At 36.9% G+C, this 18731-nt stretch overlaps 1 protein-coding gene across 6 annotated transcripts in view; it reads right to left on the bottom strand.

Annotated features, from left to right (window-relative positions):
- GPHN (gephyrin) overlaps positions 1-18731 on the bottom strand; it is a 295654-nt gene that overhangs the window by 164799 nt on the left and 112124 nt on the right. For all 6 annotated transcript variants that reach the window (XM_035326893.1, XM_035326899.1, XM_035326900.1 and 3 more), the window contains one exon: positions 6213-6270. In XM_035326893.1, coding sequence (XP_035182784.1) covers positions 6213-6270 — 58 coding nt within the window. The remainder of the gene's footprint in view (positions 1-6212; positions 6271-18731) is intronic.

Here is an 18731-nt window from a genome sequence, read left to right as displayed (position 1 = left end):
ATTCAGTAAGAACTCGTTTGTCATGAGTTATTAATTATTATCAGAGAGGTAATAGAAGGAAAAGACTGGCAGAAATTTTGAGAACCAAAACTGTCCTTCCCACAACATAGACAGTAAAACTTCCTGGTGTTTTATCTTTCTCAGTAATGGAATTGGTGGGAGTGCATACTTTCAACAGCTTGAACCTCTTTGAAAACTTATTTGTAAGGGCTACTGAAGGGAAAGCTTTTTTTTCTTTTTTCTTTTTTTTTCTTCCAGACCCGTGTCGCCTGATGCTCACCAGTCCCTAAGTACATGGAATTATTTCGCTTGGAAGACTTCTCCTCTAGGTACAACATACTACTACAGCGGATGAGCAAGGCTGAAATCTGCCAATGCATTTTGCAAGTCTGAAAAGTTCCTTGCTTACAAGACAAACAACTTCGATATGAACCGAAGTCTAAAGAAAGCATAACTGTAGTTATACTTTCTCAGAAGTACGCTGTAATTCCTACATTTAATGTCTTCATCAGTTCCTGCAGTGTTTTAAAACCAGCACGTACTGCAAATGAAGTCCCATTGCTTTATCTGGTGTATAGAAATGACAGGAACGCATTAAATGAGAGGCAGTACATCCACATAGGCATCCACTCTGGTTTTCCTTCTCTAATAGTTTCTTTGATTGAAGAGAAGATCCTGAAGATCCTGTGATGGAAGACCTTTCTACCTTCTAGAAAAGTTTTGAGAAGGGGAACACATGATGATGTCTTTGTATGATTACCCATTGAATGCTCTCTCTCACTTTGGGAAAATAAGCACCTGTGACAAAAATCTAGGGAAGTAAAGTTGCAGCATGGAATGCAACAGCACTCCTGACTGATGCAGATGCTGAGAAATTGAGGTACATATGATCACTTCTGACATAAATACTCCTAATTCACATGCCTATAAATATTCAAGTCACTACAGAATTTTGGTAATGGGGATGCATGCCTTTGATTATTCCCAACACTGACCAAACACTCTTACTGAAAAAGGCACACACATGCACAGGCAGTATTCTAGATATATAACCAATATATGATCTGACAGTACATACATACACATGGTAAATCATTTATATGCACTCACATACAATGATTAAAATATTCTGAACACTCCAGAATGGAAACCTTGTAAACACATTAAAATTTACTGGGTATTGCAATATGGACAAGAAAATTCTTATATATATACATATACACAGACATTCATACATTATATAGGTTATTTTTGAAGTTACTAATACATTTAGAAACATGCATTTCTTTAATCTTCTAAGGATACTTTTCAACTGACAGGTATATTATGGCTTACAGAGTTTTTCCTTTTCCACAAATTCAGAGAGACCATCTATGCTTACAATAGTATTCTGCCTAAGATATAATTACATGCATTAACAAAATCAATGCATCTGCATTCTTGTTTTCCCCATAACCTATTTTGAGCTGTAAAAGAAGTTAATCTACCACCTTTTCAAGAATATATGGAAATGCTGTCAAAATGACTTCTTATTTATTTGTCATGGTAATTACTGCTCTCTGCCTAATAAAGTACCCCCCTTTGCCATTCAAGTGAGCAGTTTACTTTGCAAGGACTATCAGAAAACATGATTATTCAACTCCTAGAAATTAATTCAGCAACCTGTCAAGATAAATCATATAATAAGAACGGAGCTATTCTTCTTGCATATCAAAACCCTTAATATTTCATGTTTAAAATAGGGGAGGAATACTTTTGAAGCAAAATAACTCTCAACCATTGTGCATGGAAGAAGATTATGTCCTCTCCACATGTAACATTGCAGTAATCTCACTTGCTTTCTCTTTTATTTCCTCCTCTCCTTTTTCATAGAATCATAGAATATCCTGAGTTGGAAGGGACCCATAAGGGTCACCAAGTCCAACTCCTGGCACTGCACAGGTCTCCCCAAAACTTTAGACTATGTGACTAAGTGCACAGTCCAATCTCTTCTTAAATTCAAACAGGCTTGGTGCAATGACTGCTTCCCTTGGGAGCCCGTTCCAGTGTGCGACCACCCTCTCAGTGAAGAACCTCTTCCTGATGTTCAGCCTGAACCTCCCCTGCCTCAGCTTGACACCATTCCCGCGGGTCCTATCTCTGGTGATTAAGGAGAATAGGTCAGCACCTGCCCCTCCACTCCCCCTCGCGAGGAAGTTGTAGACCACAATGAGGTCTCCCCTCAGCCTCCTCTTCTCCAGGCTAAACAGGCCCAGTGACCTCAGCCACTCCTCATACGTCTTCTCCTCCAGGCCTTTCACCATCTTTGTTGCCCTCCTCTGGACACTCTCCAACAGCTGAATGTCCTTTTTGTACTGTGGTGCCCAGAACTGCACACAATGCTCAAGGTGAGGCCGCACCAGCGCAGAGTAGAGCAGGACGATCACTTCCCTCGACCAACTAGCAATGCCGTGCTTGATGCACCCCAGGATACGGTTGCCCTCCTGGCTGCCAGCGCACACTGCTGGCTCATATTCAACTTGCTGTCAACCACAACCCCCAGATCCCTCTCTGCGGGGCTGTTCTCCAGCATCTCATCACCCAGTCTGTACGCATAGCCAGGGTTGCCCCGTCCCAGGTGCAGGACCTGGCACTTGCTCTTATTAAAATTCATGCAGTTGGTGATCACACAGCTCTCCAATCTGTCCAGATCTCTCTGCAAGGCTGTCCACCCTCAGCCAAGTCTACGACTCCAAGTTTGGTGTCATCGGCAAATTTGCTCAGAACACCTTCTAGTCCTACATCCAAATCATTTATAAAAACATTGAAGAGGACTGGCCCTAAAATGGAGCCTTGAGGGACCCCACTAGTGACCTTCCGCCAGCCTGATGTGGCCCCATTTACCACAACCCTTTGAGCGCTGCCTGTCAGCCAATTGCTCACCCATCATATGATGTTTTTGATAAGCTGTATGCTGGACATTTTGTCCAGTAGGATCCCATGGGAAACCATAGAACCACTTAGGTTGGGAAAGACTTCTAAGATAAGAGGCCAACTAAAGACCTCTAACATCAAGGCCAACCATTAACCTAGCACTGTCAAGTCTACTACTACACCATATCCTTAAGTACCATACCATGTCTTTTGAATATCTGAAGGAATAGTGACTCAAATACTTCACTGGGCAGCCTGCTCTAATGCCTCATAGCCTTTTCACAGAACCAACCGTGTCAAAAGCCTTGCTGAAGTCCAAAAAGATCACATGAGCTGTTTTCCCTTGATCAACTAGATGGGCGATCTTATCAGAACAGGAAATCAAATTTGTTAGACATGACCTACCCCTCGTGAACCCATGTTGGCTGGGAGGGTTTTTTTATTCCTTTTTTTTTTTTTTTTTTTTTTTTGCTTTTTTCTACATATCCCTATATTAAGGGAATCCAAGCACTTAAAATCTAGAAGGCTACAAAGTCTAAAGACTCTACAGCCAGCAAAACAGCAGAAAAAAGCTCCAGAAATATAAGAAACTGTCCCTAACCCTGAAAAAGACTACACCTTACGTGCCTACTTCTGCTGTTTTCAGATACTCACTGGTACTGGCAACTTGGACGATACATTTCCATCACTTTAACTCTTATTAAACTTTAACTCTCACTTCTCCTTGGCCTTTTTGATTTTTAATCAGGTTGTTTTAACTTTTATTATCTTATACAACACGTGAAACTGAGCACATGATTGCTATTAAGGAGATTAATATAGATCTAAAGATATATATCTGTGCCTTCTTTTTGATTGTGTCAGAGTAAATTAATCAAAAAATGGGTTTATCCTTTTGAAACAGCACTTTGACACTTAGAGGTACTATCATTTGTTGTATATTTCAGAGATGACAGCTACTTCAAATTGTGTAATGTTGGTATCAAATACTGGATTATTGTTCTCCAAGTCACACTAGATACCAAAAGGTTTGCTTGGATAAAGTTTTTGAAGTTAAGACTCCCCCTATCTTTGCTGCAAGGTACTCAGTCTCCCTGTTTGGCAGCCAGTATTCAAATATACGTAAAAATATTTTTCCATATTTGATAATAGATTTGTCTATTATACTTGCTGCTATTGTGTCACAGCATTTGCCATCAGTGCCTTATTTCCTATGAATAACATCTGCTGTATTACAGCTTGAGAAGTTCAATCAGATAAGGTGTGATAGGAGGTTGACTTCTGTCACAACCTAAAAAAACACATTATCTGAACAAAGCAAGACAGTTACCAGAAACAAGTAAAGCAGGTTATTTTTTCCAGTCACGTTAAATAGGCCTGACTTAGAACAAAACAATCCTCCCTTCACACTTACATGCTGGCATAACAGAGATCAATGAGGAAGGTTCTTAACCCCTTTGATGCTCCCTATGATCTCAGGCATTTAAACTGAACACCAGCTGAGTAAGAGAGCGCAGAAAAATCCGAAGAGGCCTCCTTAGCAGGCATGAGGAAAGGCACATTCTGGTGACTATTGATCACACCTAACACAGTATAAAATTATTTCTTATTTTCTAGCACTCCATTTTTCTTTGTTCAGTGAATTCTGTTTGCACATTGAAGCCAGAAATATCAGCTTCATTTTCTCTGTCTTAAACATTAAGAAATCCAAACCCATTGACATTTTGCTATATTAAAGGAGGAAATCTGTGGTTTAGGGTTTTTGTGATTTTTGTTTTTACAGTTCTGGTGGTGCAGTTCTCAAAATGTCACGAAAATATTAATCAACTTCATTAAGTTTTGAAAACCTTCTTTCTTTCTTTCTAATACCAAAGGCTGAATGTTGGATCTACCCTAATAAATCACATTACTCTAAGTAATTCCAAACAGAGGAGTCTGTGAATCTCAGAGGTAGGAAATAAATCTTGTTTTGGATCATGATAGTGACAGCATTGATTCTGATGCAGATACACTGTATTTACTTACATTGTATTGTAATTTACTTGTATTTACTTGTTTGATGTGCATTGAGGAGGAATAAGTCCTCACAACATTATACACTGCAAAATCATGTCTAGATCAAATGATTATGCAACCACTTCCATTTACTAGATTTGATACTATTATTGAATCTCTTTGCACAGCTGAAAACAAATATGGGAAACAGCACAACGGATTAAGTTATCTGCATCAGCAAGTAATCGGTCAGAATAATTAAATACCAATCCAAAGGACTGCTGATAAAGAACCAGTTACACAGACCATGCTACCAGATCTAGGCCAAATTCCCATACAACACCAATCTTTTACTCCACCGAAGAACAAAATTGACACAAATTGCTAAAGTACTTGGCATAAGTGGACTCAGCTAAAGTAAATTTTGTTAAAATGCACATTGCATTGGAGGTAAGCTTCAATATTTATTGTTGTCACCCCTCTAAATCTGTTGAATGGTTTTGAGTATCAAAGATTTCCTTCTATCCCCTTTTAAGAAAAAGATGATAATGAAAGAACTGAACGTGCTTTTGATCTCAGAAGCAAAAGGACTCTAAATTTATATGTATTTATTTTTATGTCAATGTTGACAAGAGTCCTGCATCTGTATTCAGGTATCTAAACATAGATGCACTGATTTACACAAGTTTTTGGCATCAACCCTACTGAAGTCCACTTAAGCTGAAGGTAAACTGGACTTCTAAAATTCTGTTTTAGATGCCTATACGTGGATCTAAGGATTTTACTATTGACACCACTTCTCTCTTTTTTTTTTTTCTATGACACTAGATTAGATTAGAGTTGAACAGACGATAAAATGTTCCAGCAGTGTAAATATAATAATCAATTAATAAACTGGAAGAAAATGATTATTGACAAAATTATTCATTAATAAAAAACTAAGATTTCAATGGATAATTTTTAATGTTTTGGATGTTTAAAAGATATCAGGATTAATACTTACATAAAACATATTTTATTGATTAAAAGAGGGACTTAAAACACCTGGAAAGGACAAATGTTCAATTTCATTTTTAATTTTTTACTTTATCTGAACTGATTACTTATCTTAAAAAATATCTAATCAATACTTATAATCATTCTTGTTTCCTGTCTTCAGAATTTGTCAAACAGTATAGTAAAGAAAGGTCAAATACTCTTTGTGTGTTTTAAAGCAAGAAACATGGATTATTATTTTTTTAATGCAGCATTTCTGTAATTCTCCAAGCAAATAAATTCAATGTTGAAAGGTAGGAATACTGTACCTTGATTTCTTCTATTTCGTCTGGCACTATCTTGTATGCAGATATAGTCCCACCCAACCTGAAATTGGGAGAAGAAAATATTCTCAAAAACAGTAACACAAAGCACAGCATGCTAACGGTGCCATGAGTCATTCCCAAACACGAAAATCCCTCCTACCAACTAGGAGGTAAACCCCACCAAGCCCCAAAACAACAGAGAAAAAAAAAAAAAAAAAAAAACCAACACCTTTCCTTTCTTCTTCATGTGATTAAAATAAGCATTAGAAACAAGGTGTCCTTCACTAGACTGAAAGGGTGAAAGGGAAGCGGGAAGCATTACATTAACCAAGCAGAATTACCATCACCAGGATGTTATTCGGTACATTAACTGCCATCAGCCACCATATTCTACTCTGATTTGTTTTCTAAGTTGTACAGATGAGTTTAAATATTTAAAGCCTGACAAGTTTTTGTGCTCAGTGTTTCACTGAACTGCTACAGTGACCTAAATGCATCCAAAACCAATTCTAGATATCGACATTTTTGAATTGTACAGACATCACAAACCACATAGACTCCATGGCTTCCATGTTTGAAGCCTCTGGAGATCATGATTAGTAATAAAAAGTGCAATGGTAGGCACTGATCCAGAAAAACAGTTTCTTCACTCACATTGAGCTTGCTGAATAGCTACAATAAAAAGCAGTTTTTTACCTGAGTCCTGCAAAAGGTTATAGTAAAAAATCATTCATACACTGAGGATGCATGAACAGCATGTACTATATACACAGCAGTAAATCCTTGACGGCTAATATTATATTTTCCCTGGAGACATGCAAACATGGCTTCTTTTATTTTATGAAGCAGCATTATTGATAGTGACAATTCAGATCTAAAAATATAATGGCATTAATGACCTCCCTGCTGGCTCTGTACAGCAACACTAGTGCTTTTCTGGGTCCCACAGAAACAGAAATCACATACAAAACTATTTATTGTAAAGCCATGGTCAGCTATCAAATGTGTATTAGTATTATCCCCGTTATGAGATGTTTTCCTTACAATTGTCAGCATTTCTACATCATTTCCTTGTATTTTATCTTGAAATTATTACACATATTGCTTAGTCAACCTAAAAGGGGAAGAAAAGACTAACAGAGAAAGTACATTACGATTTCCCCTTAAGTCCTGACTACCAAATTTCTACATGCATGTCACTCTCAATATTGAACAGTTTGAAGGCTTTAGACAGAAGATCTGCTTAGGAAAAGTCAGTTCTAAAGCTTACCACTGCTCCAAGTAACACCAGCTATGATTACCAAGGTAGAGACAGGATCCAAACACTACAACATTCAAACTGATCAGGAATCGGACAAAGCATTGTGAAGGTTCTCTCCCATGTCCTCTGCAACTTCCAGAGCTGCTCATCATCAGTGCAGAGGAACATGGGAGAAAACAGAAACTATTTTTTTCACCACAGCAAGTAAAAGTGTGAGCTTTTACTCTTCACCACATCCTTCTTTGTTCAAATGGCACTGCCAGGGATAACTGCAGGAAATTGGTTGTAACATCACGACAAAGGCTTCCCTCATCACATCGTGACAAGGAATGGCTCTATGTGGTGCACATCAGAATTGCACCTGAGCAGTCCTATTGCATGAGGTCCGCAGGAAAATGTTTTTTCAGTTGTTTCTGATCCTTTCCTGCCTGCATGCTGAAGTTCCCACAAAGTAACTTCTTCAACTGTGCATCCTCTAGCAGAAAGGAAGGAACGCCACCAGAGGGAATTCTTTATTGGCCACCCCTGGCACAAGCACTTCCTTGAAATAAGTCAGGATTTTATTTTTAAAATGAAAATAATAATTGACGCAATAAACTTGTCTGGCTTGCTTAAGCCATTAATTAGCATAATTTTCTGCAAATACTTCTGCAAAATCTGGTGTCAAGAGTTTACGATACTCTAAAACTGCCAAGCTGCAATCCAAATTCTGGCACATTTTGAAGTAGTTCTGCATTCCTGAATTGGACATTTTTCTTGATGAAACAGCTAAACGCAATATCATTGAAAATGTCAGTTATCACACTTCCATGTTTCTGAAGGTGAAAGATAAATGAAAAGTTATGCTACTATTAAATAAAGTCTCTCACCTATAGCTTCAGATCTCTGCATCTATCTTAATACGTTTCCAATCCTATAATGACAGCTTTAACTCAGAAATCCAGAGTACATAAATAAATAATAGCAAAAATGAAACTGTAAAGGTATAATAGGCACATAAATGTTCTACTCTATATACGCTTCAGAGCCAAAGCAAAGCTCTTAATAAGTCTATCATTTCTTCATTTCAGAACATCAGATTTCCCTTCATTTATAACTACTGGAAGAGATATCCACTATGGCAGATTGCACATTAAATACGGTACTATGGCGGACATAATAAGAATATTTGACTTAGTCTACAAAGTTTGGCTGTGACTTTCACAGAAGTTTCAAGGCAGCGCACACAGTAGGAGGATCCAGTTAACACAGCCTTAACAGCTGAATGAGAAAAAATGATTTACGCTGCCTACGAGTAGTGTAACAATAACAGACAGACAAAACTTAGAACTCTGTTGTGTTTTTTTTCTGGTGTTTCTGCAAAATGTCTTGATAAATTTCACTTTCATGCACAAAATATTATACCATATAATTCACTTAATAAAGGCAGAAACAGTTGTGAAATATGCTGCATACTATTCACTCAGAAGTCATAAATCGCAGTTTATTCCAACCTCGTGGTAAATACTCTGAAAATAAATTTGAAAGTGCTTAATTTTGTGTTACCGTATCGTTATTACAAATCTCCCACAATCAGATAAGCCCATAATGTAAGGGACTATACTATGTCAGACTCACACATAAAAAAGCTACTGAGAAAAAAAACATTGTAATGAATGTTAAGAAAGAACAGTAAACTCAAGGCAGAAAATGAAATTATTGAAAATCAATCTGCATACTTGACTTAAGGAAAACATTAGATTTCAAAGATTTCTCTGAATTACACTTAGGTGTTCCCATCGACTGCAACCTGCCTGGAATTTTGCTTGTTATTTTGCAAATCCTCAATTTGAACACTGACACTTGAAAGAATAGGAGCTCAACAGGAGGCTTCAGCTACACAGCGCACCTACAGAATGAATGATGCACAGCGGTGTGAGGCAGAGTACCTGCCCTTGGGATTCATTTTGTCATTTTCTTGAGAGCAATCTCTCTTTGCAGATTGGTTTTGTTCACTGGCTACCAGAACATTTTACATTAACTTTTTTTTGATCACAGTATTTCAAGAAGCAATTACACAGCAATCAGAGAAGCAAAGGAAAAGCTAGCATGAGTACATATTAACTACCACAGGTTTTGTACACCAGAATATAATGCAGCAAAGAACATCTTAGAAGGGCCAGAACTCAATTCAACAGGGACTCGTTTTTTGTACAGATTCACTCTTCACCTTTCACACAGTCTGGTTTTATTATTACGTTTTTCTCCAGTTGAACAACATAACTTCCAGCATCCTGGGACACAAATGCCATTTTCTCTCAGAATAAGTACATAACCTATCCAAAGCAAAGCTAAATATACAGCCAGCTACTTCCATTAAGCTGAAAAAGTAGTCCCAAACTTCATCCGCAGAGACTTAATGCTCTAAGTCATTCTCCTCCAAACTGTAATATTCTCTCACTATAGCAAGCCTCATGGTTTAATAGTGAAATTATTTGAAATACTAGTTAGCTCTAGTTTTTTATGTGTATGTAGAGCAGATAATTTCTGAAAGGTTCCACAATTTATATTCACATTTCTATGGATATCCATCTCATCGGGTCTGTATATACGTAACACAGACACTCAAATTCTCTAATTCCTTTGAAGAAGAAGTGAAATTATTCCTAGGTGTAGAAATTAGAACTGACACACTAAAAGCAAAAGAACCACAGCTTATATTTGGTTAAACTGGTTAAGGTCTTTGAGGAGAGAATAAAAAGAGATAGGACATAAATTCCATAAAAATCATTGTGAAATAAGAAATCTCATATAAATGCTTGCACAATTTGTGAAAGAATACAAACTTTTTGTCTTTTTTAAGGAAACTATTTTAGAAAAAAAGTGCATCTCAGGATGACATGTAATGCATAGACTGGGTTCAAAGGAAGTTCACAAAAAGGATTTAAAAGAATGTTGAAAGAAGAGTTTCTATAGCAACCTAAGAAATCAGCAAAATACAGGAGAAATACTGAAGTGAGGTCAATACAGTTGTATTGGAACAGATGGAAGCTTTATTATTTCACAAATTAAATCACAGTATCACTGAACAGGGAAAACTTGAATTTCATCCAAGCTGAAGAAAGTTAAAAACCAGGAGGAACTGTGCTCAAATGGAGACAAGAAACAAAGAACTACAGCCCAAACACAGTGCTAATAAATTGAAAGAGAACTCAAAATAACAGTTTAGTAAAAAATAAAACACCACTGTTAGTATGGATAAACTGTTATTTTAATACGAAAACCTTCAATGACCTGTTTGCTGTATATTTCAATGTGCTAACTAAAGCAGAAACTGAGTTTCTCATTGTTTTAAAATATTTATTCTGGATATAAGGTTAAAATTGTCACCACATTATTTTCCATATAATTTCAAGTTGGACTTTGGACTGGTTTGCCCTTGTGCCCCTTTGTGTATGTATGCCGCACTACATTATCGGTGCATAATTACAACATGTGCTTCTGCAAGACACTTGTGAACCCGGACTGAACCAATATCGTTCATCATTCAGTTTTTATAATGTGACTTCTGACCAAAGAGACGAACATGATCTTAATAGATAGTTCCACATTCAGTGACTGCCTTAAGAAGCTGAGCCATTGACTCATCTGCTAACTTAATAACTGAGTCATACTGAATGCAATAAAGTCAAATTTCTAAAAATATCAGTGCAGCCAGCTTGGCTGCTGTCATTTGCTGAAGTTCTCCAATGCCACTTTAATTACCATTAATCTTTCTTCAGATACATCACTCTGTCTAAATGATAGCAAGTTGTCACTGAACCTCCCAGTAAAACTCTGCTTCCTCTTAAAAGGAAAGCAAAACACAAAACTCCTCTTTTTTATTTATTTTTAATTCTTTATTATTTTTTTATTACCTACCATCAGATGTTTTTGACTGATTTATGAACCAAGCAGAACATTTAAAGGAGAAGGTCCTCGTGAGCAGACCAAGTGACTGGGAGCCAGGCTGTCCCTTGCTAATTCTAAGGACAAGGTCATTTCATCACAGGCTGCTGAATGAATACACATTTATACATAATGCAACTCCTACCAGAGCAAACTGACCAGGACAGCAGTTGAAGCCTATCCAGCTGGGCTAGCTTTAGGGTGACCCGTGAGACATCACCAAAGCACCATGTCCTGGATCACATGTACAGCTACACGTCCATGAAGTATCCCAGGGAAAGAAGGAGCAGGATTTAATGTCAGAGGAACTTTGCCTTCCACTACCTGTAACAGCACACATTAGCGCACACACAAAGCTACTTTAATTGCTACTAGTTTCTATTGACCTTTCAGAAATTGTTAAAACGCACTGAGAGGAGGTAATAAGAAGGCATACGTACTATTTTGGGCTCCCTTCCTACACAAGAGAACATTGGCAGTTAGAGAAAGTATGGCTAGAGCTCACATCCCTGGCTGCATGCCACTGATGAATTCTGCAAAGCCTCCTGTACAGTGCTTCGGGAAGACAGCTGTGCTTACCTCAAGGGGTGTGTGGGGAATTACATGATGAAGATCCAGCACATGTATTCTTTTTTAAAAATGAATCCAATAATTCCTTGCAAATCTATTTTTTTTCTTTTTCCGTTTATTTTTCTATTTCTGTTTCCTTTTCCTTTTTTCTCCCCAGTTTTTAGGCTAACTTCAGGACACAGAACTCAAAAACTTCACAGAAATAACATGACTGCAGATATGCACTCTGTCAGTTCATATCTCTCAAGAACAACTGGCATTTTACCTTAGTGCACAGGGTACACCTATACATGACGGTTTGGGGCATTACTGTTGCCAGCCAAAAGACAGATCCGTAAACTGTTCCCCCTTCAGCATTCTTATAAGATTACTGACTGCCTAACAAAGAAATGTGAAGGCAAATTATGGGGAACAGGGAAAGCAACATCCCAAGAAATTTAGGCTTGCAGGCACTTACACCCCCCCCCCAAAAAAAAAAAAAAAAATCAAGTGGCTGAAGACGATGGATGCACCACCACTTCAGTGGCACCGGATTTTTTTATTTTTTTTTTTACTCTCAGGATGAAGAGAGATACTGGGAAAGGTAGAAATGTCTGAAGCCATGTCTGAAAATATCCATTCTACAATAAAACTGTGCGCAATTAATCTTTAAAATGTGTATTTCCTCAGAGGAAAGATCGCTATTTCATGCTTTCTAATCATGTAGTACCACCACATTACAACGAGGGACAGGCACTGCATCTGGAACAGGCTGACAAAGAGCACAGGGCAATTCTGCACTCTGAATTTTCATTATAGGTACAAAATTTTGTTTCCAAGTAAATCTGACTTTTAAAGTCTTCCCAAATGCCAGCACAATCTGAAAAGGGCCTTTTCATGTAGCCCAACAGCAAAGAGTCCACTTTTGTGCTGGATGCATGTGTGCTTATAGCACAGAGGAAGGACTGTACTATGCTCCAGCTGATTGCTAATCTAACTATGGAAATCATACATTAAATCAAACAGACAGCAATGTCAGCTAGATTTAAGTAAAAACGTGTTCAGTGACTTTGAAAGTTCCCACCGGGGCATCAGATGCTTGACCAGCCAGCTCATTAAACAACATGAGCAAGATCTGAAATTTCCTGAGAGAAAAATATGCAGAAGCGGACAAAAACCATTATCACAAAAACTGTCACATTCTCACCACTTAGACAAAGAAACATATATTTCATACTTATGCTGGGATTTAGTTGGTAGACTGAGGACTTTGAAAACACTGTATGAAGTATTTATAGTAAGGGCCAAGACAATAATAAAGTTTGATCTTACTTTGTTCTGTAGGAAACACCAGGGTAAGGCAAAGCATGTATTTGCCTTTTTTCTCTAGCAAATACATACCTAGGAGAGACACAGAGCATTTGCATATAGATTGCTAGCAATCGCCTGTCACTAAATCCTCATGGTCCTCAACTGAAAGCAAAATTTTTGGGTGCCTGAGAGTGACCTTGCTGCCTCTCATGGAAGGCACTGCAAATTAAGGGATTTAGGCAATTTGATCAGGAAATGAAAGATTCCATTAGCAAATTACCATAACAGCTTGCAGAAACCTATGCAGAAGGATAAAGCTATTTTTGCTGACGCTCCTATCACTTCAGCTGAGCTCTGTTTGCTTCCATCCAAATGTAAAAGAGAGACCATCTAAATCCGATGGGAGGAACGAGAAGATTCCTCCTAGGAGGAGAAGTTGATCCACAACTAGTAGAAATAGTAAAGCTTGCTTTCTTATAAACTAGCAACGACCACCTCCCCACAGACCTTCAGTGTCCATTAAAAAGTGGATTTTGAAAATATGGCCCTCTTCACCTACCAAAATCCCTTCATTTTTTTTACCGTGCATATACACTTCTCACACCCCACTAAAATACCATCATTTTCTTCCCACTAACTTCTGTGTTTATTTTCCCTTCCATTTCTTAAGACAGTCAAGGTAAAAAACTACATAGCACTAAGTCTGTGTGCATGCTTATGCCAAGGCTAATAAATATTAAATGTTTGTTCTCAAGTGAGATGAAGTTTGGATGAGATACATAAAAACAGAAGATGGAATAGTGGAAATGCACGGACCCCTGATGCTGGAGAATAAGCTGGATTGAATTGCAAATGATAGGTTGACGGGAGCAATCACAGTCCATTCTACGATCAGGCAGGAAAGCATCCAGAAAATCTTTTCATTCAAAAAATACCAGTAATGACTAAACACGAGAGCAGGACGACCCAAACTCAGGAAGAAAAACACCTGGATATGAATATGTGGAAATGGTTTGATCATTCTGGATTCTAGACCATTTTGGTCCTTCACAATTAAGTAAATCACAGAGCATATATGGAAGGCTGTCATAAATTTTAAATATATATTTTTTAAATCCTACAATTTTGAAATTACATGAATGATAGTGTCAGAAGCGTCATGAAAGACTGTCAGGGATGAATGGCATTCATAAGTGAACGGGGCTAATTACAGGGTCAGTGACTTGTGTAAAATCAAATAACGAAGGCCCAGAAAAAAAAAAATAAAAAAGGAAAAAAAACAAAAGAAATAAAAAAAAAAAAAAAGAAAAAAAAAAAAGCTCCACCACTTTCAAGTGCTTTTTCTTTTCCGCATTCTGGATTCTAAACAATTCATTGGAAATGAATGTTCATTCTCCTTTCCTACAACATCTGTGTCTAAAAACAGTACAAACTGCAGGTCTCTGAAACTCCAGGATGCAGAGATACAAAACAGTTGTTATTCTTGAGGACAAAATAATTCTTCACAGTATTTCACCCTCCCAAAGCTCTAATGTCTCATTTCTCTCCAGCATATTCTAAAGGATATAAAGCACCAATATAATCCAGTATATTATTAATGGCAGTTTTGTTATGTCTGAATTTCTCTAGACAGTTAAATTCAGAGGCAGAATTTGCTGTTGTTTTTCTTTTTCCTTTTTTTTTTCTAAACACGTTATATATATTATATGTTTCCACATTTATGTGGCCATGTGCAGCCTAAATGGGAGAACTAATCTGTGTTTAAATTACTGACCTGACTCAACAGATTTGTAGTGTATGCTACGGGATGGGGAATATGGAAGGAAAAAAACCAATTGTTCAGCCAGAGAATGGAGTCATACTAACAGAACAACTCGATCCATCCTTCCTCATACCTAGGGGGAACCTTCTATAGACAAATAGCATTATTGCCAATATTGAAAGTGACATTTTACTGCATGTCTTACACAGTTATTGCCATTCCAGATAACTTGCAGTTATCTTTGAAGTCGGTATCTGTACTGTACAGCTGCTTGTAAAATACTTCTGTAAGTTTCAAACTGAAGTTTTTGAAAAATACTACTTTGCTTTTTTTTGTATGTTACTAGCTATAAGGGTTTTCAGTCCTCTTATTTTTGTTTCATTGTATCTAATCACTTACCTGCCAATAAAATGTTTTCAGATGAATATAAAACTACTGATCTATTATCTCTGCTGTTCATGTCACAACTCATTAAAAAATGAGTCTTTCAATATTCAGGCATAGTAGGAAGGGGACATGTGGACCTTTGACAGTTTTAGAGGTCTTTAAGTGTGGATTTATGCATTTTCTTTCTTTCAGGTACTAAAAGTATTTCTAAACAGCTTGCACAAAAATATTCCATTTGTGAAAAGTAATTGTTTACTTTACTTGCAGCTGTAACTCACCCTGTAAGTCATTGTCAGCTACATTCTCCTGCCATGTATTTTGTGTGATGTTCTCTTAGAAATAACAATTAAAGCTAGACAGAGCAATCCCCTCTGTCTCCATTTTGCCAAAGGCCATTTCTTCTTTATTATGGTTCCACTACAAGTAAGATATTTAGAAAGAAGGGTAATCCACCGCACAGTGACTGAAGTGTTTTTTGTTTATTTGTTTTTTAAGATATGATTGTAGAAGGTTACTGAGCACATTATACACCATCATGTTTCTTTTAATGACAGTGACCATAACGTCCCCCATAACCTCAACATGCCTCTAGATCAAATCTCTTGATATAGGTGAATAGCAGTGAAAACAAACATGGCATTTATATATCTGTGAAACAAGTAACTTTCTTCAAGTGTAGTCATTTATATTCTATGACAGCAAGCCACGATCAACTTGCATAAAGATAGCAGAAATGATAGAAGGGTATCTCTTCCAAAGCAGAAATGTAGTCTGGAGGTCTCTGTCATGTAACAGTGTCTTTACAAATCACAACTCCACGCAGGTTTTCAAAAAATTTTAAAAGGAACAGAGACCTCCCAACTTCCAGCATGCTCATACTGGTGTCATTAACAATTAGCAATCAACTTCACACATCTCTAGAGTAGTCTTGAAAGAAACTCATCCTGCTGTCCTACTGGCAAATACCACAGACAGCTTAGACGTATTTCTAAGCATCTGAAATATCACATTAACTGGTATTGTAGAGTCACATCAGAAAACATTAAGCAATGTAGATTTTGCTTCCACTGTACCCCTAGAACAACCATAGGACTACATACCTGACTATCAGTCACCAATGACCAACACCACCAACACTAACATAGCCAATACTTAGCACAGCACTTGCAGAGCCACAATGCAGAAGGGAATTCAAAGATGGTTAGGACAACTCTACCTGTAAAAAGGTACTAACAGCAGCAGAGCATATGCATGCCCCTCACAGACCTAAAAAATACATGAATTTGTATACAGAGATACCCGGGCTTTCTGACTAGAATCCATTCAGATCACTGTAAGAAACTAATTTTCTTCCTACATCCAAGTTTTATCCAAGGTTTTCCAATCTATAGAAACTCTCAGATGAAATTCCCATTCATCCAAAGTATTTGCAAAGAGAAGACATGAAGGAAACATCAATGTGATTACAGGTCAGATGACTTTTCATAATTGTTTACACAAAGTTAATAGTTTACACAAAGATTATTATGCATCAAAAACAACAAAATCCAATATATTAATATATAATTTATTGTTAAGCTACAATTTATAATTATCCTTTAATTGCATATGAACAGTTCTAATTAATCTATAAATTCTTTTTAATATGTATTCTTTCATGCTTATAGTTTATTTACGTGGAGTAGTAATCAAGTTCAAAAACACAGACAAAAAATAATTGCTGGAACAGCCAATACCACTGAAACCAAAATTTTGGTTCTACTGAAGGAAATGAAGAAAATTCCCATCTGACTTCTAAGAAAATAAACAAACAGAACTTATGTCAAATTCAACTTACAACCTATCAGTAACGTAAAGCTCCTGCAGATTTTAGTTAACTCCATACACTTCACACGTATCTATTGCTTCATTTGTGACCTGAACAATATTAATTCTTCCTTGCAACAATATAAGTGAGAAATAAATCATGAAGAAAAAAAAGTATGTGACTATGTTCTTTGCACATAACAGTTTAAAGATATCAGTACCCATAAATCTATCTATTATACTTGGTTGCAGACTTACCTTTAATTATGGCCATTTTTAGATACATCTGAAAAAAAAAGTGCTTTTCTTACATGTTTTCTTTATGTATTCAAAGAAAAAGTGAGAATATTGCACATACTTTTAAATTCAAAGTAGCCCTTAAAGCCTTCAGAATGAAGCTGGTGAGAGTGGTATCTGTTCCATCATCCAGGTCACTAAGGAATATATATTAAAAGTACTGATGCCAGGACTGAGAGATGCCACTAATTACTGACTGCCAGCAGGACTCTGCACAACTGATCACAACAATAAGCCTGGCAGCCCACTGGGTTTTGTAATCCCCTTATCCTTCTCAACAAACCTAGGAGGAAACTCAGGCCACAAACATACTTCAAACTAATTAATTTCAAGTTCCTCCTTTGTCTTTTTTTCCTGCCATGGAAAAAATGACCATTGAAAATATCTGTCAATAACTAAGCTTTCAGCAAACCAAGAACACTGTTTACTATTGTAACATTGTACTACTGCTATTTTCTTGTGATCTCCAGCTTACTTAGTCTACCTCTGTTTTCTTTTGTCTGACATTGTAAATTCTTGGTTTCAGCGCTGTTCCTGTGCTCTGTAATTACACAGAGCCTATTACAGCCACATTCTAATTTACAATTAGGGCACTGAGGTACTGTAACAATAAAAATCATATGAAGTAATAGTATCTATGACTCAGTATCTGAGACTCCTGGATGGTAACTGGAACAAATGCAAAATGTAGCAAGTGGCCATGAAAATGAATTTATTAAAGAAGTATATTATCCTTTTGAACCTCAACTCTTAGGACTGGCTTTTAGGATGGATTGCCAAAGATTACTGATCATTTAGAAGGATAAATGATCACAAATGTTAGGCAAATTTATTACAAGAATACCTATATTTTCTTACTTCTTGTATATATTTCTTATTAATTTCTTATAAACATAGGAAGTACACAGACTGCGACACTGTAAGTGACGAGACTGAAATTACACATATTAAAGGAACAACAGAACACTCATTCTGTCAGGGCTCCAAAGGGAACAGCATATATTCAGGATAGAAAATGGAATATTCACTGCACAGCCTCCTGGCTGAAGCAAGGTCTTTTATTGATCCTGTACTCCATATAACCCTTTTTAGGAAACTACAATATTCTTAAAAAGAGTCTACCTTAAATACATCATAAGAGAGGACAGAAATACATCACAAGAGAAGACAGAAATAAAAGTCCAGGAGAATGTCAGGTCTTACACAGGAAATTTTAAAAAGC

The sequence above is a fragment of the Oxyura jamaicensis genome, chromosome 5, assembly GCF_011077185.1.
Source record: "Oxyura jamaicensis isolate SHBP4307 breed ruddy duck chromosome 5, BPBGC_Ojam_1.0, whole genome shotgun sequence".
Lineage (NCBI taxonomy): Eukaryota > Metazoa > Chordata > Aves > Anseriformes > Anatidae > Oxyura > Oxyura jamaicensis.
Note: the sequence above shows the minus strand (reverse complement) of the source record. Positions and strands in the feature narration are given on the sequence as shown.